The sequence below is a fragment of the Sinohyriopsis cumingii genome, unplaced genomic scaffold (genome assembly GCF_028554795.1).
Source record: "Sinohyriopsis cumingii isolate HCF-2022 unplaced genomic scaffold, ASM2855479v2 utg001311l, whole genome shotgun sequence".
Lineage (NCBI taxonomy): Eukaryota > Metazoa > Mollusca > Bivalvia > Unionida > Unionidae > Sinohyriopsis > Sinohyriopsis cumingii.
This window is the reverse complement of record NW_028315981.1, coordinates 291,216-317,988: the sequence shown is the minus strand read 5'-3', so window position 1 is coordinate 317,988 and position 26,773 is coordinate 291,216. Positions and strand designations below refer to the sequence as shown.

Genomic DNA, 26,773 nt, shown 5'->3' with positions numbered 1-26,773 from the left:
GCGGTCAGCAGGCATTTGTCAAAATAGTAATGCCTATTCCATTGGCAGGCATTTGTCAAAATAGTACTGCTTATTCCATTGGCAGGCATTTGTCAAATTTTATTGTCTATTCCTTTTCATGTCAATATTATGGTATTATTAAGGGGAAACTTGGAATAATCAAAATGCAGAAGAGTTTTCAGTCCTGCTTTATATTAATTTGTTTCTTGCTTTTATGACCATGCTGGCTACAGTTTCCTTCAGGGTTTGAGGCTGTACTTTCTTCTGCCTCAACCCTTTTGGTATCTCATGTGATGGGCTCTTCAGCACAGGTTTTCATTTGGGCCTTAAGGGATGGATAAAACTTGCTTTTAGTGTGAGCCTAAGACCTCATGTCACCTCCCTGCGAATGTTCTTATGCAGTCATAATTAGTTTTATTTTCAATGCAGCCACTGAAAATCATTCATAACAATGTTTAAAAATAGTACTTAAGGTAAATATTTATATTTTGTCTTGCTCCCTTTTCTTTGTTCTGGTTGGTATTAGTAGACTATAAATACCTTTCACATGTAATTAAAAAATCTAACGTCTGCCATAAATCTTAAATCTACAGTAAAATATCTACATGACATTAAAGACAAGTAATATGTCACATGATACATTCCCAAGTTCTAGCTTTCTAAGGTATTAATTTTAGGATAGTACACATTTTCCCATGACTCCAGGAGTCATTAATGTTAGTCAGTGCTAGACATTCCAGTAAAACGTGCCAGGATAAGGAAAGTGACTGTGAGAGTGGAACATTTGATGATCAAAAGCAGCCAAACAGTGCTTTACACTGCAGACTGTATGATTACATTCCACAGAACTGATGGATTATGGCCTTGCTATTAACATTGTTGAACGTGTGGACATAAATACAAAAATACATGACATTCTTTTAAAAAAAACCTAAAAGCTGTGGAAAGCATGGGACAAATGACACAGGATAAATATTTGAAGCCTAAGGATTCTCAGGATCATTTGTATTGTGCTGAAGGGTCTGCTGGTACAGATGATGTGAGCTGTACTATTATTATGAAGATATTTTTAAACAATACTGATCGTTATTCATAAAATTCTTTTGAAAATGATGCAACAGTTTGTTTCATATTGATTTCAGAACATGCATGTGTTTTCTAAATGAAATTTTTTTAAAATGAAAATACTAAATGTTTTAGAATTAAATGTACTTTTGACTTTCTTTGTAATCTATTTGTTATTCACGTTTGTGATCCCCCTCTAGAAAGGCCACCCTGTTTATAAGGCCACTTACCTGCTGCAATATAGGTTGCCTTATAAGATTGGGACTTCTGCATATTTGTTGTCAAACAAGTGATACATAATCATTAAGTGCTTGTTTTTAATATGTTTCTGCACCTTATATTAATGTTGCCACCATCAGCTACCATTCAGCATAGTTTACCCCATGCCCCCCCCCCATGAGCCAGTGACACATTCTCTGAATGTAGGTGTCACAGACCTTTAAGAAAAGTATTGACAGCTTATAATAATTGTATTGTAGCTATTTAAAATAATTATGAGTAATCATCAATCAGATCACTTTCTCATTTTGCTTATAAATAAACAAACAAAGTGTGTTGTGTTTTGATTATATTTATATATTCTTATTTTCTTTACCCAGATCTGCTGTTCGAAGTCTTTGTGTCCTTTTGCCCATCCTGGGAATCACATGGGTGTTTGGAATATTGTCAGTCAATGAAGATCTGGTTGTCTTCCAATATTTATTTGCAATAATAAACTCCTTGCAGGTATGCATGAATAAATAGTCACTTTCCAAATGTTGAATACATGTATTTAAAAAATAATTACCAGAACATCCTTTTTTGTTTGTTTATATAGGTGATAAAATATTTTGTATTTTTAACATCATGCAGTGTATTATTATTAATATATACTATCAAGAACAGACTTAAAAACCTAATAATTCACCTTAACTATTTTGAGCATGGTTTCTGTTTTCTAATTTAATGGTGTTTTTTTTGTAATCATATCATTATAAGTGTTGTCTAATGTTGTAAAGTGCTTAGAGCTTCTAAAGATTAGGCACTAGACAAAGTCTTCATTATTATTATTATTATTATTATTAACATTATTATTATTATGTGGACATATGCTGAAAAGAATGAGTACACCAGATTTAGATTTCACTTGTACAATTATTGTTTGAAAATTTATATTTATTCATGATTATGATGTATGTGAATAGTCATTTTAGAGTAAATAAGATAATTGATACATATATAATGTTGCATAATTAACATTATTGGTATTTTGGCTCTTGATTAATTTCTGCTTTGATGTTTAAGTTAAAGATGAGTATTTGAAACAAACATTGAATCTGAAAATGTCATATTTGTGAAATAGATTTTTTTATATACATGTGTGTGTGTGTATAGTATCATCATGTTAAAACACTTGTCTTTCCATTTTTCAGGGACTTTTTATATCCTTGTTCTATTGCTTCTTCAATCGACATGTAAGTTTAAAATAAATGATATTTTAGGAATATCGCGTCTCCTATTTGTTTATATATAGACTTGATGTTTTATGTAATCTGTTTATGCTAAGGTGTTATCTTTGGACTCGACCATTTGTTGAATAACCCTTTACCTCATAGAGCATAGTCACCCAGTGCAGTTTGCTATAAATAGAACACCTATTACCTATTCGACTCTATACACATAGGCCTGCTTGTCAACTGTTAAGCATTGTAGTGTATGTTATGTTTGACAGCAATTTTAACCATTTTACATTTTTGGTACACATCTATTATGTGTGGAAAAATGTAAGAGTATAGTCTGATTGTTATAGCTGTGTAATTATTTTTCAGTGAAGAATTTTTTTATTTGCTTTAAAATCTTGAGAGAACTCATTCACCGTCGAGTCAGTGAGACCATGTGACCAACTGTAGCTGCCATTTCTCATACTCGAAATTTACAAGTTTGTTGTTTGCATCTACATCACTAAGTCATCTGAATTTGATAATTTATAAAAACTAATTGCTGCCTACATTGGTATCAGAGCTTTTACCTAAGTTATTGAATCTTTCATAGTTGTGATTCCAACTGTGAAAACTTCTTAAGTACTGAATGAAGACCGTAACCTCCATTTTGGAGAGTGGAGATTACGAACCAGCTACTGTAAATAGCAGATATCGACCAGAGCATAAACAGTGACCACATGATCTGACGTAATGGTCATTCGCAGAAATGAATGTAGTATTTAATAGGGGGATTTCCCTGAAAGTGGTGCTACGAAAACCAACTTAAAATGGCTGATGTTTACAGCAGACGTCAAAAGGCACTTCCATGCGAATGGAGTAGAGATGTCAAAAGGCGCTTGCATGAGGTAAAGAGTTAATACAGCCTTGTACAGCTCAGTCTGTGGTCTAGACATACCCATGGATAAACAGCAGTTTGATCCTTGTTTTAAATTAAGAAAATGAAATTAATATATTTTGGCTACATTTTATCAAGCATATAATTTTTAATATATTGTTGATTTCATGTATATTTTTGCAAATGTGTTCATATATTTAACAATGTTAAATTTCATGAACTGGAAATTTTTATAAACCACTGCCTAGGGAATGAGGGAGATACATGTATTATCAGTGTAGCTTCTTCCTTTGTAAGGAGGAGTGTCTTATGTTGCGATGTTGTCTGTTATTAATTTAGTTTCCACAAAATACCTTTAGTTGTCCACCATCTGCAGTTACCAAACTTTGTGGATGGTTGCAGTTGGGGTAAGGAAGAGCCATATTGATTTCAGGGTCAAATGTCAAGGTTATTGCAACTGATATATGAAAATAGTTTCCACACGATTACTGGAGTTCTCTATCATCCATGGTTACCAAAATTTCTGGATGACTTTAAAATGTTGTAAAGAAGAACCATTTTTCAAGAGCTAAAGTAGCTCTGTTGGTGGAGTGTCAAATCCATGGATCACTGGTTCTTAAACACACAGCCCAGCCCAGGTCAGCTGCCTCTGTGTGCCTTTGGGAATGGTTATGCAATTAGTATGGGGTAAATAGAGATAGTTATATCTTTGAAATGTAAATCTCATTTTTCAATTGTTTGTATGAATGGTAGATTGATTGATCATACCATTTATTGATTTAAATTTTTGCATGCATTTTCATATGACACTAATTTAGGCAATTAGCTCCCATTTTATGGGTATAAGATTACTTATAATGTGCTGAAAGTGTTGTTAAAAAACAACCAATCATAGAGAATTCACTCATGTAACAGTACTCCATCCTTTCTGTGGTTGATAGCAAGGGAAAATTTGGTCACTTATATACAAGACACAATTTTATGGTTTTTTGAGTGTCTTTTGTTGATGGATTTTACTGTATTGTCATACTATAATGATAATGGTAAAAATGGCCTATTCTTTTTCTTAAAGCTAAGAGAAGCTATGAAGCAAATTAATGCTGCAAAAAAGCGAAGCCAGGCATCTTTTTCAGCGACTCTAAAGAGTTCTTCACGCAGTTCTGGACAAATTGTAAGTATTAAAGATGGACGTGCTTTGATAGCTTCACGATGTGTGCAAGATGGAAACTTTGAACAAGTCCTCATTTTTAAAAATGCAGCCCATAGTTGCAGAAAAGCATGGTTGATTTTGGTTGTTGAATTTCATTAAATAAGATATTTTTTTATCACATACTCCATAAATAGTTCATCGTTTATCCTTATATTCAAAATGTGCAATATCCTGTGATATTAAACACTTTCAGTATCATATACTTTCGATATTAGATACTTTCCTTATAAGGAAAATACTTTGCAATACAAGAAATGCAAGCTGAGTGTACAGTAGCAGAGTAACACAATGAGTGTCCACTGTCTAACTGGTTACCTGAAACCATCCCTAACACATGTTCTCGTATCTTTTTCAAGGAAGAATCATAAATAATCTGATATCAGACTTGAGCTAAAACTGAATATTGGTGACTAATTCCTTCTTGCATTTCTGTTTTTCTTATATTTGTTTTATTATTAGTGATAACTCTATCCGGAGTTGGCATAAGATTCCATTCTCAGTGATGTCATTTGTAGCCAGTGCTATTTTTAGATTTGAGGCATTGTGGTAGGCAGGGTTTGTCTGTTTGTGTAAATGTGTATGAGTACCAAATGCAATTTGCTGTAGGCATTAAATGCTTTACTTGTTGAAATTTGCTTTTGTAGAACAATAATATATTTTGTGAACTATAAACCTTGTTCAGTTACAGGTTAGTATATTTCTAAAGTATGTATTGAAAAGGCTATTTTTGTTGTACTAACAAATATGGTGAACTCAATCTTGTTCGTTCCATGCTCACTGGGTCATGTGATATTCCAGGAATTTATTCATGATTATACATTACTTTAAAAGAAGTGTAGGGATAGTTTGATTCAGTCAGTATGTCCATATAGATGTACAGCATCATATTCTCCATGACTGTTAAATAAAGAAACATGGAACTTGGGTTGGTGATGGTTCTGTGCGTGTTTATTGTGCCAGCTCTATTTGAAACTCTGATATCATCCTTAGGGTGGGCCTGGGATGGTATGCGTGATTTTAGATATATTTCAAATAGCTGTTTCTTTCACTTATCTGAGAATGTACATGGAAGATAAATGACTCGAGTGTCAACTGATTTTAGACTGGAACTTACTGGTTTTGCTCCGGGGTTTATACCAACCATCAGTCACTTGGCCCATGAGGAATAAAATAGAAACGTTTGAGCTTGACACCCTATAACCATATATACGCTAGCTGGGCGTGAAAAGCCAAATTTTTATATGCAACTGACATGTACCTTGCAGCTTTTCCATAACTTTGGCTTTCAAATCAAAATTGTTCTGCTTCTGTTTTGTAGTGAGCAGGACCTGTGCAAAAACATGCCAGTCATATCATTAGTTAAACCATGTTTCTCTCATTATACTCAGAGTTTTGGGTTTTTTATTATTTTTTGTGTTTTTTTTGTATATATATTTTGGGCATGATGTAGAACCCTATTTATGCATTAATTAATGAATTTTCTGAATACATCAATGTAAGAGAAAATGGTTATATTTTTAGTACTGCTTGTTTTGTTTTGTAACTCAGATGTATACAGTCAACCACACTTCTTGAACACATTAGCCCACAAAATAAACCTATTTAATATTACAGAAATTTGATTCCCTTGATGACAGTCGAAAGAATAATGCATCTGATATTGTAGGTAAGTTCTGTTCTGTTTATGAGGATTGCATAAATTCAAGATATTCCATAGAAGAAATATATTTACAGTGGGAAACAAATATTAATATATCTTGTAACCTTTTTGCTTTAATTACAATCTTTTTATATAGTTGTCTATTTGGATGGATTGATATATATATATATATATATATATATATATATATATATATATATATATATATATATATATATATATATATATATATAATACAAACTGGCTACGAACAGTGCAAAACTAGCATCTAACTAGCCTAAGCACTTTCAACTCTTAATGAGTCTTTTTCAAAGGCAAATATAAAACATAGACAAGACAAACAAATAAAACATAAAAAACATTGTGTTTGTCAATCTTTACATTACTATGACTTGTTGCGGATGCTGGAAGATATTTTATATTGACCTAGAAATCAATGAGCCAAAGCGACATCTGTTCTTTTATGTAAATTTATGTACATACAAATTATTTCCCTGATGTTTCATGGTTATAGTTGTAATTATAGGCAAATTGACTAATAAGCAAATTTAGACAATTATTTAGGAAAAAAAAAAAAACGTGTTGACTGCAAAAGAATAATTTATTTGTGAATGGATAGTTTTTTGCAGCCAACTAGTTTTGAACTGTTTGTAGTCGGTTTATTACATTTATCTTAATCAATCCCTGACAAATATGATCCCTTGCTGGATCCAGTGCTCTTGAAAGGACTGTTATTCACAATATTATTTGTATATATATATATATATATATATATATGCCTTCAGTATATAGAGACAGTTGTTCAGAACTTTATTTTATATGGTAAATTGATGCAACGAAAAGCTTAAAACTTTGCTTATTTTAATTTTAATGTACCATGGATTAGTATAATTTAAGTTCATTTATTTTTGTGATTTTGCAAAAGATTATATTTCTATTACTACTTACATTACATAAATACCTTTGTCTTCATTACGTCAGTCAGATACAGACTGATACAGAATAGAGCAGTGGTAACTCACTTGCTTTGTGCTAGGCACTCAGCATTATGAGGTTAGTGTTAGGACTGGTCGGACTGGTGTCAGTATAATGTGGCTGGGTGGGACATCATGCTACATGTCTGCGGCATGATGCCTCAATGCTAGACATCACTATAAACTGCTACACTGCAGATCATCATAGCAATATTTTAAAGCTTCATTAAAAATCCAAATCACACCCACACTTCTATGTTAAGTCAAACTGCAAACAACAAAGTTTCTAATCTGCCATGGCATAATGCACCTGCAGACCAGGGTGTATGTCATTTGTTCTACTGATTACCCCAACAAAATGCACTGACCAAGATTTGTTGGTAAATATGAGATGCCAGATTTGGGTCTGTGCAGTTTACAGTCGGACGTGACTTATAACCAAGTATAGATGGTACTATCACTCATGAAAATTGCTATTTGGATAAATCTGGATGAAATTAAATTTACTATACCAAAACTAGATCAATGTGACCTACTTGGACCCTATTGAATCTACACAAAATCTCTACAAAAAGTATTTCAACCATACCAATACACATGGTGTGATAGGGATATGACATCCATAATTAATTAAGAGATATGGATGGCTGCTTCTCATGGACAGTTGTTTTAATACATTGTTGTTGTGGGGTTTAATGCCATTTTTCAGCACACAATAGACTATGTATGGCACCAGTATTAATGGTGGAGGAAGAACCCGGGAAAACCCTGGGAAGAACCTCCAACCCACGAGAAGCTACTGGCAAGCTTTCTCACATACCCACATTGGCAGAGTCCTAGACTCGAACCCACACAGACAGAGGTGAGATGGCAGTGATCTGTAATGGAGAGCGCTTTAGACCACTCGGCCACTCGGGGCCCTGTTTTAATATGTAATAGCAGGGTGGTCTTTCCAACTGAACTAGCTTACAAGTCAAGTCTGACTGCATGAACCCAGATCTACTGTCATGTTATGTATTGCCAGATCTTGATTTGTGCTGTTTGTGAGAAGGTATCAGTAGAACATAAAGCAACAATGACCTTAATTTGCAGGCACATTATGCAAGAGCTGATCAGAATCTATTGTGTTTGGATTCAACTTAAAACCATATATTCAGTAGATGAAATAGTTTGTGGGAAAAATAAAATCTTTACATTTTCAGCCCTACTAACTGAGAACCAGAATGGGTTATCTGATGACACAGTGACTAGTGTCTGTTAACAACAGTTTGTTATAGCTACTGGTCTCCTAAAGTACATGGACGAAAGAAATGAAACTTGGTACACAGTTCATCATGAAGTCTAGCTGGTCCTAAATGAAAATGTTCTCCTTTGGAAATCAAATATGTCTTCAACATTAGCCTAGTTCTTTATAATTGTGTTATTGCTACTTTGTAATTGAATAGTTTTTATTATATGTAGTTGATTCATCGTAGACATCAAGAAAATTTTGTTTTCATGATTCTTCAAGAAAATAGTCCTATTGATATGGGATTTTCACTCATACACGTCTTATAATTTTGGGTTTTACCAAAAAAAACATGCATTGCACCACTCCTTCATTAATCCATTCCCCAATAACTCACAAACAAATAAGATACATGTTTTTAGCTCTAATGTCCATAGACCATAATAATGTATGAGATAGGCTGAATGTCCATGCTGTCTCCAGCATTTTTTTCCACCCAAGGAGGAAATTGTTTTTCCAAACTTGATTTGTTCATCTAATTGAGCTTGTTTAACTCAGTACTTGACACACTTAGTACAATATATATATATATATATATATATATATATATATATATATATATATATATATATGTTTGGAAAAAGATTAAATAAAAAAAACTACCTTCCTAACACTCTAATTTTCAACAAGTGCAGTAGGACACACATATATTTTCTTGTTGTTGCCATATTGCCAGTTATCATCAGCCAGCTAGCCATTTTGGATGTCCAGGCTGGCTGTAACAGTGGCTATCTTTGAAATCGTGTTATCACTACTTATGCAGAAGGGATGGTTATATCAACATGAGGCTTTCACTGAAAAACTAAATCTTTAGGTATTGAACTGCTTCAAAATGAAAATGATGCTGATTGGACATCCAGTATAGCTACCATCAGGGCCATCTTCACAATCTTTTCATTGCTGTTCCTCCTGAATGTAAAATTTTATAATCATGGGGTTTTCATCAGAAGACTTGTTATGATGTATAGATGATCCTAAATGAAAATTATGCCAATCTGACATTCATTATGGCCACCACAGCTGCTGTCCTGAACTCTTGTTATTGCTATTCATTTTCAAAATCAGCATGGCATTGTCACTCAAAGACTTGTTATGATATCTAGTTGATCCTGAATAATAATAATAATCTCACAGTTATTGCCATATTGACAATATTTTTATCAATAATTCTTCTGGATTGATTGCCATATCAGCATAGGATTTTCACGTAAAGACTTCTTATGATATCTTGTTGATTCAAAATGAAAACGTTTTCAATTGTGTATCAGATATAATGGCTGTTAGAATTGCCATGTTGAAAATCCTGTTATTGCTACTCCTTCTGTATGGGTAGTTATATTTGCATAGAGTATTCACTGGGAGACCAATGAATGATCTTACATCCAATACAGCTGCCACAGCAGCTAATATGAACTTTTGCCTATTGCTGAGGAATATCCGAGATGGTTTTAGCACAGATAAAAGGAAGAAATGGTCTTATCATCCTTATTTCCAGAAATTTCTTTTTGGACAGTACAGTATCGTTTACTTCAAAGGACTCTTGATTTATTTAAAGTTAGCAACAAATAGAAAAGGATGATAACAAGAGTAAGATTGTTATGTAAATGTTCAGTCATACTGAACATTTAATAATGCACACATTTAAAGTGTCATGTTTTCCAATTGTCTTTTAATATTACTGGAGAATAACAAAGAACTATATGAACATATAATATAAACATATATTCTGATAGAAAACTGTTTAGTTTTGTGTCATTTGACTAAGGCTGTGTAAAAATTTGAAATTAATGGTATACAAGAAAAGCAGTTTACTCAGTGGCTTTGCTGACTATATATTGTAATGACAGTTGTTGAGGACTTAATGATCCATAATCTATGATAATTGCTAATTAACATGTTATATTAAATGTCTCCAGCCATTTACAATAAGTGAATAATAGTCTCTACATCAGAGTAAAATCCTTGTATAGGGTCAACTAATTTCTTGCTGAACTTAAAATTCCGTGCTGAAATTATAATTCCTAAGTTTTTCCCTTTGGATAATCTATGGATTGTTCTTCAGAAATCTGCAGTGGTATATTCTAGAATGATTTGCAGATTCTAATAAAATATACAATTTTGTCTGTTTACTTTTAAAATTTTTTTTTGGTTGATGTTTTTGTGATTCCTATGTAGTGTTCTGGGACTGTGCAACTCTTGCATGCCTCCTGTGTTTATTAGTAAAAAAAATATGGAGTTGTACTTAATCAAAATGCCATTTGCTCAGTAAAGAAATCTGTGCTTACATTTAAAATTGCCGTCTTGAAGAATAAACTAGAGCAAACATACAGATGTGTTTGGTTTCACCAATTTATGAGTTTGGTTGTAGCTATGAAGTTTAAGTTCTTTGGTACTGATTTATGATTATTACACATGTTCTAGTCTTCAATGTTTTGCAACTTTATCTTTACTTATTCACAAATTTGTGAATACTGTATGTCAGCTTCATTGATATTAATTTTTGTTATCAGTTTATTGGCTTGATTTACATGTTAGTATATAATATCTATTAATATTTAAATCCATTAAATAAATATTTATGTAGGACAATTTATATTATAATCATCATATAGCAACAAAAGCTGCTTATAGTCCACCCCACTCCCCAAATTGAGGTGTGAGTTATTTTTGCTTATGTTGTTCTTGTTCTCTATGGACCCTACTGCTTGTAAATTATCATGGAAGATTATTTTGTGGATGGTCCATGAAGAAACTGGGACAGATCTGACCTCAGCCAGGGTTACTGTAATGAACATCATAAAATTCTTGTTGTAGCTACTCATTTGTCAGAGATTTGCGATGGAATTATTTTTGGTAGGAATTCTTATAACATGAAGATGATTCTAAATGAATATGAAGTTTTTTTTAGCTGCATTTCGGAAAAACAGGTTGAAAGTCAGCATCTTGTGTTGTTTATGAGTTTTTTAAAAATTAATAATGAAATGTGTGCATGATAACATAAACATTAGTACAGTGTGCATGGACTTTTTTCAAACCTCCAGGATGTTAGATTTATCAAACGATTACCAAATAAGTAATATTTTAATTACAAAGTAGTACAAAACCTTTGATGGTTGAAACAAATCATGTGATGCAAAAGTTCAAGTTGTTTCATAACACAAGAAATGAAATGCTTGCCTGTGTATTCATTACCCTTTATAAGTTCTTTTATAAATACTGTTAAAATGTACTGGTAGATATTTATGTTTTATATAAGATTCCATATTATTAATAACAAATATATGAAATGACCTGTTCCCAGAATTATACTATTCTACACTTGCAAAGGGATAAATACATGTGGTGCCAATCTTTATGCAAACCATGACATATTCATCTCTTTAACATTGATCAATGCTTCAAACCAGATCAGTTCTGAAAACAAATTAACCATTACTTTTTGTAGCTTCCAGCAAGAACCCTTTCTTGCAAGCAGACAGACAGATGCAAAAGATGGTAGAAAAATATGCCAAAGATGGTCAACCAATTAATGAATTTGCAGAGTCCAGTAAGAATTTTCAAGATAAGAGGAGCGGTATCGATGTTAGCCTAGAAGATGTGAAAATATCAAATATTCTTCGTGAATCAGAGGTCAGGAAAGACCTTGACCATACAGAAGTTGCCACAACATCACCGCTGATATCAACTGCTAGTTCTAGTATAGATAGGGATACTGGAGAATCAAAAATTCTTAGAGAGGTATGTGAACTGAATGTACATGTATTTGTGAATTCTCTGTATTAAGCATGTTTACTACATTGGTTTCTCACTATAAAGTACAAATATTACAGTGGTTTCTCATAAAATGCATGTATTACAGTGGTTTCTCACTATAATGTACATGTGTTTCAGTGTTTTCTCACTATAAGGTACATGTATTGCAGTGGTTTCTCATAATAATGTACATATATTTCATTGGTTTCTCATTATAATGATCATCATTACATTGGTTTCTCAATATAAAGTCCCTCATTATACTGCTGTATTTCTTATAACACATCTGTGGACACTGGTCACATTCTGATTTTGGTTAAGTTCTTTTTATTCCTTGGCATCATAAATTGTTTTCACATTAAATACCATTTTATTGTGCTGTAATGAAGCAGACTTGTTAGAAAATGCTCTGGTTTAAGATGGCCTAACAAAGGTTTTTGTATGGCTTGGCATTATTAAGAGAGCACCTTGTACTGATAATAAAAATATATTTACAAGCATAATTATTTTATGTGTTGAGTAATTGCTTTGCCTCATCTTGCTGAACATATTGATGTCAATAGGTATTTTAGCCATTTTGAGGAATATTTATCTGCAATCTATACAAGGAAGGATAACTGATTGGCTGAAGGATACCTAATTGGATGAAGGACACCTAATTGGCCGAAATATACCTATTGGCTTAAGGACACCTAATTGGCTGACAGATACCTAATTGGACAAAGGATACGTAATTGGATGAAGGATACCTAATTGGCTAAAGCACACTTAATTGAAAGACACCTAATTGGCTCAAAGACACCTAACTGGCTGAAAGATACCTATTTGGCTGAAAGATACTTAATTTTTAGTTATTAATATTTAATTATTGTCCCTTGAAATGGTCTGCATTCAAAAATACATGTAATCACGGTACTAGAAGTGCCGTTTTACACCTTGAAAAATCCACATGAATGTGTTTAATATTCTTTCAATAGTGGCATGCATTGAAAATAACTAGCAATGCATGAAACAATTTGAAAACACTTAGCATTAGTCTTTGGATAGTGGCATACTGTTTTATGTCAATCATGCTTTGAGGGTCACCAGGAAACTGCATTGCAGAAGTTGCATCACATAAAGACTGTATGTCTGTGACTAGAGTTGAGCTACATGTAACAGCGAGTATATGTATCTGATTAGAGTTGAGCTACATGTAACAGAGATTTACTTTGTCTGGTTAGTAATACTGTGCTCAATGATGGCAAGATATAAAATTACTCATTAACATGAAAATAACATTCCTTCTTCAAACAGATTACCTGACTTCTACATTTTGCCACTGTTAACTTTTTTTTAAAAGAGTTTCATTTTTCCAACTTAAACAATGAATTGAATATAATGGAGCTTTCAAGCTTTTTGGAAAGCTAATACTTGTGTTTTGACAAATTTGGCAAGGCATCTGGATTTGCAGTAACTCTGTTATTGAAAGCAGCAACAAAGCAACAGAGTATATTTACCAGTGACAAGATCAGAAACATTTTTTCTCTAAATAACAGTACAGTTCAAATAGTTCATTGGTGCAGTGTGAATGTTTTTAGCTCGACTGCTCGTAAGGCTAGTTGAGCTTGTGGCATAAATAGCCCTGCATCCGTCAAGCATCTGTCAGCAACTGTTGTTTTAAACTTCTCCAAAACCACTAGACCAATTATGACCAAATTAGGCACAAAGCATTCTGGCATGAAAGGGTTTCAAATTTATACAAATGATAATGAATTGCTGTCATATATGGATCCTGCTACCAATAATCATGCACGAAACCATAAACAGCCCATCCTAAACAATTGCTGAACAAGATTTCATCAAATTTGACAAAGCATTTTTGCATGAAAACCTTTAAAGTTTGTACAAATGATGCCAATCTGCATTCAAATACATCTGCTGTTACTAAAAGTGGAAAAAGTCACTTTTACAAGAATTATAGAAAATCTTTAATTGACTTCTTCTCCAAAACTGTGGAATAGAATGTAAACCAAACATGACAGAAATCATCTTAACATGTAGACCCTTCCGATTTATACAAATAACACCAGAGGCCGTGGGTGACTGAGTGATTTAAGGCATTCAGTTTTATAGATAACTCACACATCTCACCTCTCTTCATGTGGATTTGTCTCAGGCATGGTTAGCATGGGCATATGAGAAAGTTTGCTGATCATTTCATGTGGGTCATGGATTCTTTCCAGGGTTTTCCCTGGTTTTTTCTCCAAAAACTCCATATATAGCCTTTTGTGTGCTAAAAATTGTATTAACTCCACAAAAGCAAAGACAGCAACAAAAAAGTTAAATAATGTCAACCTGCCTTCAAATACAGCCACTGTTATTAAATATAGGAAAACCTTTAAGCAGCCTCAAAAATTAATCAAGGTTTTTTAATATCAAACTTGGTAGAAAGTATCCTGGCATGAAAACATTTCAGATTTGTATAGTTGATGCCCATCCACTATAAAACATGTCCTCTCTAACTAAAAACAGAAAAACTAAAAATCATTTCAGAACTTGCCTAGTGGAATTGACCACATTTTGCAAATTGTTTGTGTACATGTTTTTCTGCTGGATTCATTATGGTGTATTTTAAACCATTTGAATGCAGGAAATATTGGCAGCAGGTGCACATGCCCAGCATTTTTTAAATTAAGATGATAAATACGTGTAAAGTTTGGTGTGGGGTTTGCTGTAGGCAAGGTGAGGCCATCTTTAATGCCAAAGGTTTGTTGTTCATGGAAACAAAGAAATCCATGAAAATTTGTGACACAATGGTATTTGATTTTGTATGAAAAAATACATATGTTAAACAAATACATAACTCAGACTGTCTTCTTACATTTAGAGTTTGTATAATGAATCAAAACTATACATACCATAGCAGTATCTTCATACATTTAGAGTTTACATAATGAATTACATATAGTTATCTTGTGTAAATAGGTAGATACTTGGAATGGATTGCAAATTATGGTAGTCTTGAAAACTGACTTATCATGTATCTCCATAATCTGTCTTCATCTCCATTATGTGCAAGACAATTCACCATGGTTATTTTGTGTAATCTTTTTACCAGTTGCAAAATGAACGTTATTCAACAGCACATCCATAGACAATGTATCAGTTACATACAGATTCAGTATTGAGAAATCACATATGTTTAAAACTTCAAAGTGGATTTTAATAATTTTTTTTCACATATTTTTCCATTCACTCAGTATTTTATTTCAAGCTACATATAAAAAATAAAATTTCTTTACCAGAGTTATCAGTTTTACCTTTTCTTACTCTTCATTGTTTTTTGAAATATTATTTTGAACATTTTCATCTGTACCCACAGAGTCAAAACTATGACTACATAGATTCTTCTAGACTAGATAAAAACCAGGGTGCACACCAGACAGTATTGGAGCCAATTTTATCTACTAATCTGAGAACATCTGCAGATGGGGAAGGCTACCAAATATTTAGGCAGAAGTCATCACAGAGCTACGACAAACTAGTGCCAAAATATGGATTTGATCCACATGATCATAGATATGATAAAAGCAGTGGTAATGATCAGGATCAGACTTCATCAAAGGAAAGACTGAGTATAACACCTGATAAAGGTATCATTTCCTCATGGGAAAAAGAACATACTTCACATGAAAAATTGGAAAACGCACATTCAAAGCGGGCTTCAAATACTGAAGTCTATGATACAGGTCAGTCAGCATCAGGTGTTAAAGTTCCGTTTAGTAATTCCGAAAGTAAACCATCCAAAGATTCTAAGGGCAAGAGACGTTCCAGTAAATCCAGAAAATCAGATGAGGAATATAAGGTAAAGCACATTGCACAACATACTGCAAATCATTAAACGTCAATTATACAAACTTAGCAGGAGACAGATGTTGTCAAGATAATTGGATTTTTAAAAAAACTGACAACGTTATGACGTTTACATCATGTATTCAGGAACACATGGTTATTCTGTATGATTGAAATTAACATTTTACTTATTAGGGTCCAAAACTTTTCACCATTGTTATCTTTGATAACACTTTGGTTGAGAAGAGTTTAGTTGAATTTCATTATCATATATATATATATATATATATATATATATATATATATATATATATATATATATATATATATATATATATATATATATATATATTGTGTTTATAAATGATGTAGATACTGGCATACAAGCCAGATCCATGTGTAGGCTGCATACACCCAGATCTGCCATCACCTAATGCTTTAAAATGGCAGATATTGGCTTATGCAGTTTGTTGGCCCTGATCAGTAGAACAAACAATATAGACCCTGTTATGCTGATGCAGTATGCAGTGGCAGGTCAAGGTTTATGTTGTTGATGTTAAACTGTATGGGAATCTATATGGTAGGTTATAAAACCAAACAATCCTATCACAATCTGCATGACAATTTATGTCCTTTAATTGATGCTTAAATTCATTTCAAAAATGTAGAAATTTATTCTCAGTGCAGAAATGCATGTGATTGCATCTATTTCTAATAAATTCTCTGAAAGACAAATAAAACTGTTTTACCTAAACGTCTGACAACCAAATATGTACAGGTACAGGATGCCTCAAGCTGTCATACCTGGCACTATGTCTAAACTTGAAATTATTTTAGAATATAGAATTAAAATGTATTATGTTTACATAAATATTTTAAATTACTTTGCACTTGATGTTTTAAGATGATATTCTGGTTATATTTTGTCAGCATCTCCGAAAGATTCGATCACCATTTGAATATATGACCACCATTCAACCCAAGTCCACCATCATAAGAATCCAAGTTCAGGTTAAGCTCATATGTCAGTCAATATAGCTGTGTGTTGACAGAATTTGATTTCTCCCATTTCATTTTACACCTACTTTTATATATCGGGTCAATGGATCGTCTTGGGTAAATCTGTATTTCATAAAACACAGTTCTTGTTATCCTCAACAAAAGAACAAAAGTAAACAACAAAAATAAAAAGCAATAGATCAGGCAAGAATTCATATGTGTGTTACAAGGATTTACAAATATAATGTAGTTAAAATGTTAAGGGGGATGTATAAGGAGGCAGAGCTTTTTTAAATCAGAATGTTTTTTTATCAAAATCTTTTAAAATGGTTGCTCTTTATTTACATGCAAGCATTTACAAGCCATAAATGGATAATCTTTGATCCGATAATGTAAAGAAAAATGAAACTTAGCATGATATGTCATTTATGTGATGTATATTTGTTCCTATTCTTCTGTTGATTGAGAAATTTTAGCAATGGGTCCATTAATTGTGCATCTTTCTTCACAACTGTTACCTTGTGTTACTGAATTGTTGTGAACTCGGGGAGATTGGATGTAAAATTACATGATTGTGGCTTCTGTTCCTTAATTAAATAATAAAAGTGTAATATGGTTTTAATAATTGCAATAATAACAGTCTTTGCAATTCATTATATATTTTCAGTGACCTAACATAAATTGGCCATGTAGTCTTTCGTTTGCAGAAAAGCAATTTAGTCTCAATTTGGTGGAGTGTATTTGTAACCCATCCATCTGTTCATTCCAGTTTTGCTTCTGCACAGTAATTTAAATACCCAGTCATTTGTTATGTTGTTGCTAATTAGGGACTCGCTTTTTTGCATAATGTTCTGTTTAAATAGACATACTTCAGGATAGATGTTCACCTAAGATTTGTACAAGAAATTGCACACCATTGGATATTTTTGAGTGACTTAAGATTGCTTAAACCCTTTGCTGTTGTTACTTTGATAGTTAGGTACTTGAACATATTACAAGTGTTCAACCCCAATGAGAATAAAAATGTGGGAAATCAAATTCTGTTCATTCTGCAACTATAGAAGTATACTTTGATACCTTTTGACATTAGTCTGCCCTGAATGGTATCTGGGTCTAATGACAGTACCATGAAAATAACAGGCTTATTGTACATAGAAGTACAGTTTGTTGAAAAGCCCAGTTTTCTGCACCTATCATTATATATATCATGTGTTGTAGTTACTGCACATACATTTTGTTTTTTTTTCTCCATTAATTACTTCATCCAGTAGGAGCCATTATGGCTCATTTGTTAGTCTGCTGGATTCCAGACTTACAGGGTACAGGTTTGACTGAAAGGATGCAAGTTTAAATTCAGCCATCAAATTAGTCGTGTTGGCTACCATTGTATATCCTAGGACAAGGCACTGTATTCCAATTGCCTTGTCACTATGTAACTTGTGTTGCCGTGCCATAAAATAACAAAGCCAAACTTCATTCAGCAATTTACTCTTATTTGAAAAGGCTAGCAATCATTATTAATTTAAAACAATTACTTTGTTTTGAACCCATTAGAACAATGATGAAGTGAATGCCTTGCATATGGTCATGCTGCTAATTTTGACCAACACGAGACTAGTGTTCATTTACACCAAAATAAAAATAAGAGTATTCATTTTTTTAAGAACTGTGTATTTACAACCAGTAAACTTGCAAAGAACATTGATCTATTAATAGCAACTCTGGAAACCAAGCATCTGAACCATTCACTTCTGCATGAACTTTACTTTGCTGAAAGCTGTGTCACACTTTACTTCACTGACAGTTGTGTCAAACTTTACTTCACTAACAGCTGTTACACTTTACTGACAGATTTGTCACACTTTACTTCACTGATAGTTAAGTATCACACTTTATTTCACCGATAGTTGTGTTACACTTTACTTCACTGACAGCTGTGTAACACTTTACTTCACTGACAGCTTTGTCACACTTTACTTCACTGACAGCTGTGTCACACTTTATTCACTGATATATGTGTTACACTTTACTTCACTGACAGCTGTGTCACACTTTACTTCACTTTACTTCTTATTACCAACACAGTTTATACCTAAGGCATGTCTCGTTACTAGCAGAGTGTCTACCTGAGATATGTATTGTTACCAACACAGTGCATACCTAAGACATGTCTTGTTACCAACACAGTATATACCTATGACATGTATTGTTACCAACAGTGTCTACCTAAGTCATATCTTATTGTCTACCTCAGGCATGTCTTGTTACCAGCACAGTTTATACCTCAGGCATGTCTAGTTACCAACACAGTATATACCTGTGGCATGTCTTGTTACCAGCGCATTGTGTACCTATTACATGTCTTGTTACCAACACATTGTCTACCTAAGGCATACTTTGTGTACCTAAGGCATGTTTTGTAACCAACGAATGTATTCATTATCCTGAAGACAATTGACATTGCCAGAATACAAGGTAGTGCCAGCATATTCCAAATGTTTAAAGTCCTTTATGAGCACAGTTGTCATATGCTAAAGTTAAAGCAGGAGTACTCTGAAGATGGAGGGGAAACACAGGGTAATATAATGATCACTTGACAATATTATGGACACATGAAGATCATGAGATATGATCTTCAAGGTCATATAAGGAGACAGAAAATATTCAATAATTATAGGATATGTTTTAATGTCAAATGTTTAAATTTCAGCCCATGATAGATGAGATTCAGATTTTTGATACATGAACAAGCTTTATTCATTGCGGATATTCTACTTGACTGTCTTTGACATTTCTTAGCAAACATTTTACTATTCAGTTTCACTTCATAGGTGTGTAATAAATTTTGGACCTGTTACCAACAAAACTGAGTGTGAATTATCTTGTGTTATGTTTTTGATTCTGAGTTTGGTAATTGTCAAATAATTGTGAATGTCTATTTTGTATTAGAATTATACTTATATTACAAACTAATTGTTTAGAATTTCTAATTAGTTTCTAACTTCAGATCATTATTTAGATATAGACTAATTAATAGGAAACTTATTTGTAAAAAGTTTTGTAATTCTTGCCTTTGAGATTATCAGTAAATTTCAGTATCAAATGTGATTATTGAACCATATTCTTGACTTCAAATTAAATGTATTTATTTCTGCCCACTCTGTTTTTCTGTCACTGTCTTTTCTCATGCATTTGACCGAGTGTCTAAGACACTCTTATCATGCATCTTATTAAAATTTGGACAAAAATTATTATTTGCTATTAATGCAATTCATACTAAAAAATTACTAGCTTAGGATGATTTTTTTAAAGGCTGTACAACTGTTTTCATCTATACCCTGTTGCTTTAAATTTCTTACTTGTCTTTCCTTAAAGAGTAAAGAAGCAAAGAAAGATTCTAAGTATGCCAAAAGGAAAGCAGCAGTGGTAAGTTTCATTCACTTATATGTTTTTTTGTATGTTTTAACAATTCTTGACAATAAATGTATTGAAATTTCAAACCGTAATCATTATAAGAGAAGAATAGTTGATATAACTCATTTCAGTAAATATATTAAAACCATGAGCACCCATTTCACTGGCTTTCAGAAAAAGAACAATCATAAAGACTGAGTTGCAGATAAGCTACGGTGTGGACAGATGTGTGGAAACACACATATAAGCCATGTTATTGCAATGTCATGCTAACACCACAATGACAAACATTGCACATTTAACACAAATGTTTCAGTTTGATTCGTTTGGATATTTGTATAACATCTTTTTCATTATTATAAGTTTTATACAAATATTGTCAAGTATCAGAGTGAAAAAATCATATCTTTCTAGTGACAGACAACTATTCTTGAAACAACCTGTCATGAAAGACCTAATTTTTTATTCACTCAAATTCATTAGATTTAGTTGAGCTCATTTTGACGAAAGCTCATCATGGTGTTTACTCTGGCATCCATTTGCATGACATTGTTTATTGGTTCTTGCATCAGTCCACATTGTAGATTAAATTTAGTGTTTTATTCTAATTATTTTATCAATTTTATTACAATCTTTTTATTTCAAGACCTTTTTATCACACTCTCTTCAGATTTTGGAAAATAGGTTATGGGAATCCATACAAATCATGACCAACTTCTGTAATATAAATACATCAATGAGAGAACACCTGTCTTGGATTATCCCATTTTTTTTTGCAGAAAAGGTTGGTTCCTCAGGACATGTTTCATGCTATCACCAAATTATAATATATATCAATTTCATAATTCATTTTTCAGTCTAATTGTTGAATCTATTTACATTGAAATCTATCTATAAGGAACATTCAAGGGATATGTGCCCATTACTTCAGGGCTAAATTCTGTAAGTTTTGGAAATGATGAAAAGAAGTTCTGCAATGGCCTTTAAGGAGACCTTTCCTTTATATTGAGGTCTGCTAGATCTGGTAGTACTGTACATAAACACTGATATTATTGCATGTATCAGTATTGTCCAGTTATTAAAACATTATCCCATAATTCAATTTTCAGCCTGAAGCAAATAGAGGAAGACCTTCAACCAGGGCAAGCAAGGCAAAGGACATAGCCTCAGCCAAGAAACGCTCACGCGATCGTTCACAGGATTATGAGTATTCTGCATATGATTTGGCATACATGGGTCCCCAGGTCTACCATAGTAGTGCAGAAAACATGGCTGAATATATAGCATACAATCCCTATGTTGGAGTTAATGCCTATGGAGGTCAGCAGATTTCCCCTGTGGACCCCTGGCAATACTATCAGCCTCACAGTCAGCAGCCAGGAAAGAACTATTGGTAGATACAAATAAATATTGTTATAAATTTGTGCATTATTTTGACTGACATTTGTATTTTGATGGTTGACTGTTCTTTATAGTTGTTTTGTCTTTGAGTTGCATTTATGAGAGGGATATCATTTTAGGTTTGTATGTTAACTAGAAACAAAAACTTAATAAATTCTACAGATATTTTTGTTAAAGTTGTAACAGTTGGTGCTCGTCCATTGTGAAAATGCTTCACGTACTCATTGTCTCATATTCCTAGGTTTGTATTAGAATTTCTCACGTCATGGTTAGATTTTGCCATGAAATTTTCTACTGGATTAGAGAATTGCTGCTCACTAGATATTTCCAATCCAGCTCCAGCTCTTATTCATAATTATCCATTTTTGCTTTTAAAAAAATGTATACTCATTCTTAACGAAGTTTGATTTATTGCTAAATTATGCTTTTCAGTGTTAATTTAAAGAAAAAGAATTTTGATCCCTTATACAACCTTGCAATTATTAGCATTTATTAGCAGGCAATAGTACACACCATTTAAGTTTTAATCACAAAATATGCTCTTTCTGTTGAACATAAATCAACATCTAAAAAATATTTATTGCAATTTAATTTGGTGATTTCAGTGATTTGATTCAATATAGTATTAAATTTGCCCTTTTTTATTTCAAGTTCCTTTTTAAAGAAAATAATAGTGTCATAACATCAGAGTGAATCAGTCACTTAGAGCAGTATAAGCAATTCTTGCAGATAATTGAAACCAGATGAATTTTTCACTTTTTTCATTACACAGTGGCATGATTACCATTCATAACTTAAATATGTAGGTTTCATTGATTACAGAAACATACTCAGCTGTTATTTTGAAGACCTGTCATTTTACAAGACTCTGTTCTTCATCATCTAATTTTATCTTTTTCTGCCAAACAATGACAATGTAAAAAGTGAACTTGAGCTAGAAATCTTTTTTCAGTTTTAGTTAATACATAAAAATGATTGCTAAGAAATATCTAATCTCACAGCATTTGTTCAAAATCTCAATCAACATTTTGTTGAATCTCACATTCGTGTACAGTACTATGAATATAATGCATGTATGAAATGAGACCAAACTTGATGTAGTATACATGTCCTCTTAGAGACTGGGTGCACCAGGGTGTCTGTAGTACACTTGCCCACTTAGAAACAAGGTGCAGCAAGCAGAGTGTAATGCACTTGCCCACTTAGAGACAGCTGCAGCAGAGCGTCTGAAATGCACTTACCCACTTAAAAATAGGGTGCAGCAGAGTGTCCTCCTCCCTTTGAAGTACTGTTGAGACATTATGAGGTCAATTTTATAAGAATTTCAATGATGGCAACATTTTTGTCTACAGTTTGCTAATTTTTCGTAAAGACATGTATAAGATGTAAAAGACTTTTGGATATCACTGCTGGGTGGTAGGTTTAAGGGGAGGGATGGATGCGGTCATTAGACAGGTTTTAAAAACATTATGTTGATTCTCACATGTATTACAAATGAAATGTCAACATAAATGGCATTTCTTGGATTGAATTGTTAATTAAGCAATCAGAAGAAATATCAGTAAATGGGATTGGCCTTAAATTGTTCTTTAGCATGCAAAGAATATGACTTGTGCTTGGATTATCATCTTGCAAAACAAATTAGACAAAGTCATCAAACATTAAGCTTACCGCTAGTCGACTGTATAAGACACCAGTTGCCACTGATACCTTGGGCATTTGCTTTCATATTTGTAAATTTAGAGGTTTGTTGTCATCTTAATGGGAATTACTTTTGTGGTATTGCCTCTTTTGGTATTTTTCTTATTGTAAGGACTTTAAAGACTAAAATAATTATTCTTTTAAATCTACAAAAGTGGTAATCGTAATTGTTAATTTTGCAGGTAAAACACACAAATGAACTACTTTTAAGGCACCAACTTTAGAGCAGTACCTAAATTAGGATAATTACAGTATTGTAGATACATTTTGTAAGTTCATGTAGCATGGCTAGAATGGTTAATAGACTTAAATAGACTTAAAGTGTATTCACTTATGTTTAAAAGGTGGAAATGTTAAGTATAAGCTTTAACTTGAACTCATTTTTATTCAATGTGTGCGTAAGAAAACTGTATATTCCAAGTTATGTATGTAATATATATATATATATATATATATATATATATATATATATATATATATATATATAATGTTTGTTTGTTCATTACATGCCAGATATTGCTATGTTCATAAGGATGTGTGTTCTTGTGAGAAACAAATACATTATAATAATTGTCATTTTACAATTTGAATCATAATTTTCTTTACTTCATGCACGAGTACCATGACAGTTTACATGCATAATAACTTACAGTCTGATGTACATATTTTGATGTCTTTGTTCTGGATAGATCTTACCTACACTTAGTTTACTGTATTTAAAAATGTAATCTCTGAAATCATGTTTAATGTTACGATGAACCAGTGTTATATCAGGGTGTTTTCAGTATTTAAGTGTGTTATACAGCACACCCCACTGTGAACATAGTAGACCCAGATATACCATGATGTAGTGGTTAATGCATGATTAGACCATGTTGAATCTGTGTTGTTTGCATGAGATTAAACACAGAACAAAAAGTATGCAAAATTACATATGTGTATGCTGATTGTGGTTGAGATTGTGTAATATATTTATAGATTGTAGTGTTTGACATGTTCAGTATATGTGGGTGAGATCATACGAGCTTGCCACCCCATATATGTCAGGTGAGATACAATATCCGATTACACATTATGATTATAAACTTGAATTTAAACTTATTGTAATACATTTAAGTCAATAGATCTCTTAATCTTATATTTATACCTCGATAATTCATGCATTTACATTATAAGTGATGGAATTTGCATATTATTTCATCATGATAGACCTACTGTGATGTCATATTATGTAGCAACAAACTTACTAGGTTATATATGTACTTAAACACAGAGCAAAACACATGCAAAATGAAAATATAGGTTGATGCTGCTTGTGTTTCAGATTTTGTAATATATTGATTGTAGTGTTTGTCCTGTTGGATATATATGGATGAGACCAAGGTACAACCAACTGAGCTTTCAAGTCTGATATTCTTCAGGTTAAATAAAAATATCCAATGTCACAATCACTGTAATATATATACGTCATTCAGCAATTAATAACTTGAATTTAAACTGTTTTCCACCAATTAAGTTGAATAAAAATACACTTAAAGAGCAATTTTTGAAATCTTATTTCGTGACTGAATCATACAATAAATATACATTATAATTTAATGCAATTTACGTACTTTTGCATTATGATAGACTTACACTCATTATGAGAGACGTACATTGATGTTGTATTACATAGCAACAAATTTACTGGGTTGTATGTGTGCTTAACAACACTCAATAAGTGTCAAATTTATTGGCTTAACTGATCATCCCATGCAATGCATTCCATAGAAAGCCATGAGTTGGTATATAGTACAAGAAAATATAGTATGTAGTGAGTGGGTGGGTGTAGAATGGTTTAAAACGTTCACTTGTACAGAGCACTGACATGTCACATCTGTCTGCATGGGTTCAAGCCTAGGGCTGAGACATCTTGGGTATGTGGGAAAGTTTGCCAGTTGGTTCCCATGGGTCAAATTTTCTAGGGTTGTCCCAGGTTCTTCCACCACAAGATATACTGGCTGCCATATATAACCAATCATGTTCTAAACAATTGCATTAAACTCATAAAATTACTTGGTGTATAGTGATGGATATGTGAGATTATAATTGGTACTGTGGGGTATAAACTATATCAGATCCTATTTATTTTAACAGATATTGAGAGACTTTTGTTGTTGTTGTTGCATTGTTGTAGGGTTTAACACCATTTTTCAGCACAAGATAGGCCAGTACAAGTGATTGAGGAAGAACCCAGGAAAAGTCCAGAAAGAACCACCACCCATGAGAAGCTACTGGCAAACTTTCTCACATACCCACATTGGCCAATATTGAGTGATAATTTATATCATATCGTTTATATAATGAAATAGTTATAAAGGGGATCAACACCTTAAAGTGTTGATAATCACAGAAATGTTTTGTCATGTGATGGATTTCGACTCAATCATTTTTATTTGTTAAAGTCTGGTGCACAGTTTTTTTGAATACATTATAAATATTTAAGGTTCATAATTGGAATAAAAATAAATGAAGATATATTACACATTATTTTATTAGGTAAAGATGAGTATTTGCTTAATTGATTTATGTTGGTAAATATACTTTAGAATAATCAATCGGATCTTTTGAATTTGTCCATTTATCAGGTATAATTGCATTATAACCAATGATTATTGTTGTACCCAAGACAGCAAACATTATCTTGAATAAGCCTTGTCACTTGCCTGTTTGTTTCATTGTTACAGCTCCTTCATATGAGTCATTCCCTTTTCGTAGAAGAGATGTCTATAATGGAATGGGTGGGAGTGTTTTTTGGAATATCAACACTTTGAAGGTTATATTGATTTGAGGCAAACAGAGAAAAGTGCCATAAGCTATGACACAAAATGGTTGATGACTGAGGCAGTTTGTTGTAATGGGAATCAAACCTACACCCTTTTGGTGACAAGTCCAATGCCTTAACTGCTCGGTCATTGTAACTTCAGATGGAAGTAGATAAAATATATGATACATGTTTGCTAGTGTAGCTTACATCTAAATGCAGTCATTGTAGATTCAGATCTGTCATCATTTACTGTGGCAGCAGCATATCAAGGTGACTGTATAAAATTTGCCGAAATAACAAACCAGGATGATTTGGGTATGTTGGCGTACTAGGCTATGGCGCATCTATGATT

At 32.7% G+C, this 26,773-nt stretch overlaps 1 protein-coding gene across 2 annotated transcripts in view; it reads left to right on the top strand.

The window, feature by feature from the left end:
- The window catches only part of LOC149772645 (uncharacterized), a 60,831-nt gene extending 38,544 nt beyond the window's left edge, over positions 1 to 22,287 (top strand). Inside the window, exons 15-23 of one of the 2 annotated variants that reach the window (XM_089947521.1) lie at positions 1,665 to 1,791; positions 2,478 to 2,519; positions 4,454 to 4,552; positions 6,206 to 6,257; positions 11,959 to 12,251; positions 15,631 to 16,113; positions 17,031 to 17,111; positions 20,475 to 20,525; positions 21,623 to 22,287. In XM_089947521.1, coding sequence (XP_089803647.1) covers positions 1,665 to 1,791; positions 2,478 to 2,519; positions 4,454 to 4,552; positions 6,206 to 6,257; positions 11,959 to 12,251; positions 15,631 to 16,113; positions 17,031 to 17,111; positions 20,475 to 20,525; positions 21,623 to 21,910 — 1,516 coding nt within the window. In that variant the 3' untranslated portion in view covers positions 21,911 to 22,287. The remainder of the gene's footprint in view (positions 1 to 1,664; positions 1,792 to 2,477; positions 2,520 to 4,453; positions 4,553 to 6,205; positions 6,258 to 11,958; positions 12,252 to 15,630; positions 16,114 to 17,030; positions 17,112 to 20,474; positions 20,526 to 21,622) is intronic. The other variant, XM_089947522.1, reaches the window with a different exon arrangement.
- Positions 22,288 to 26,773: the final 4,486 nt, after the last annotated feature.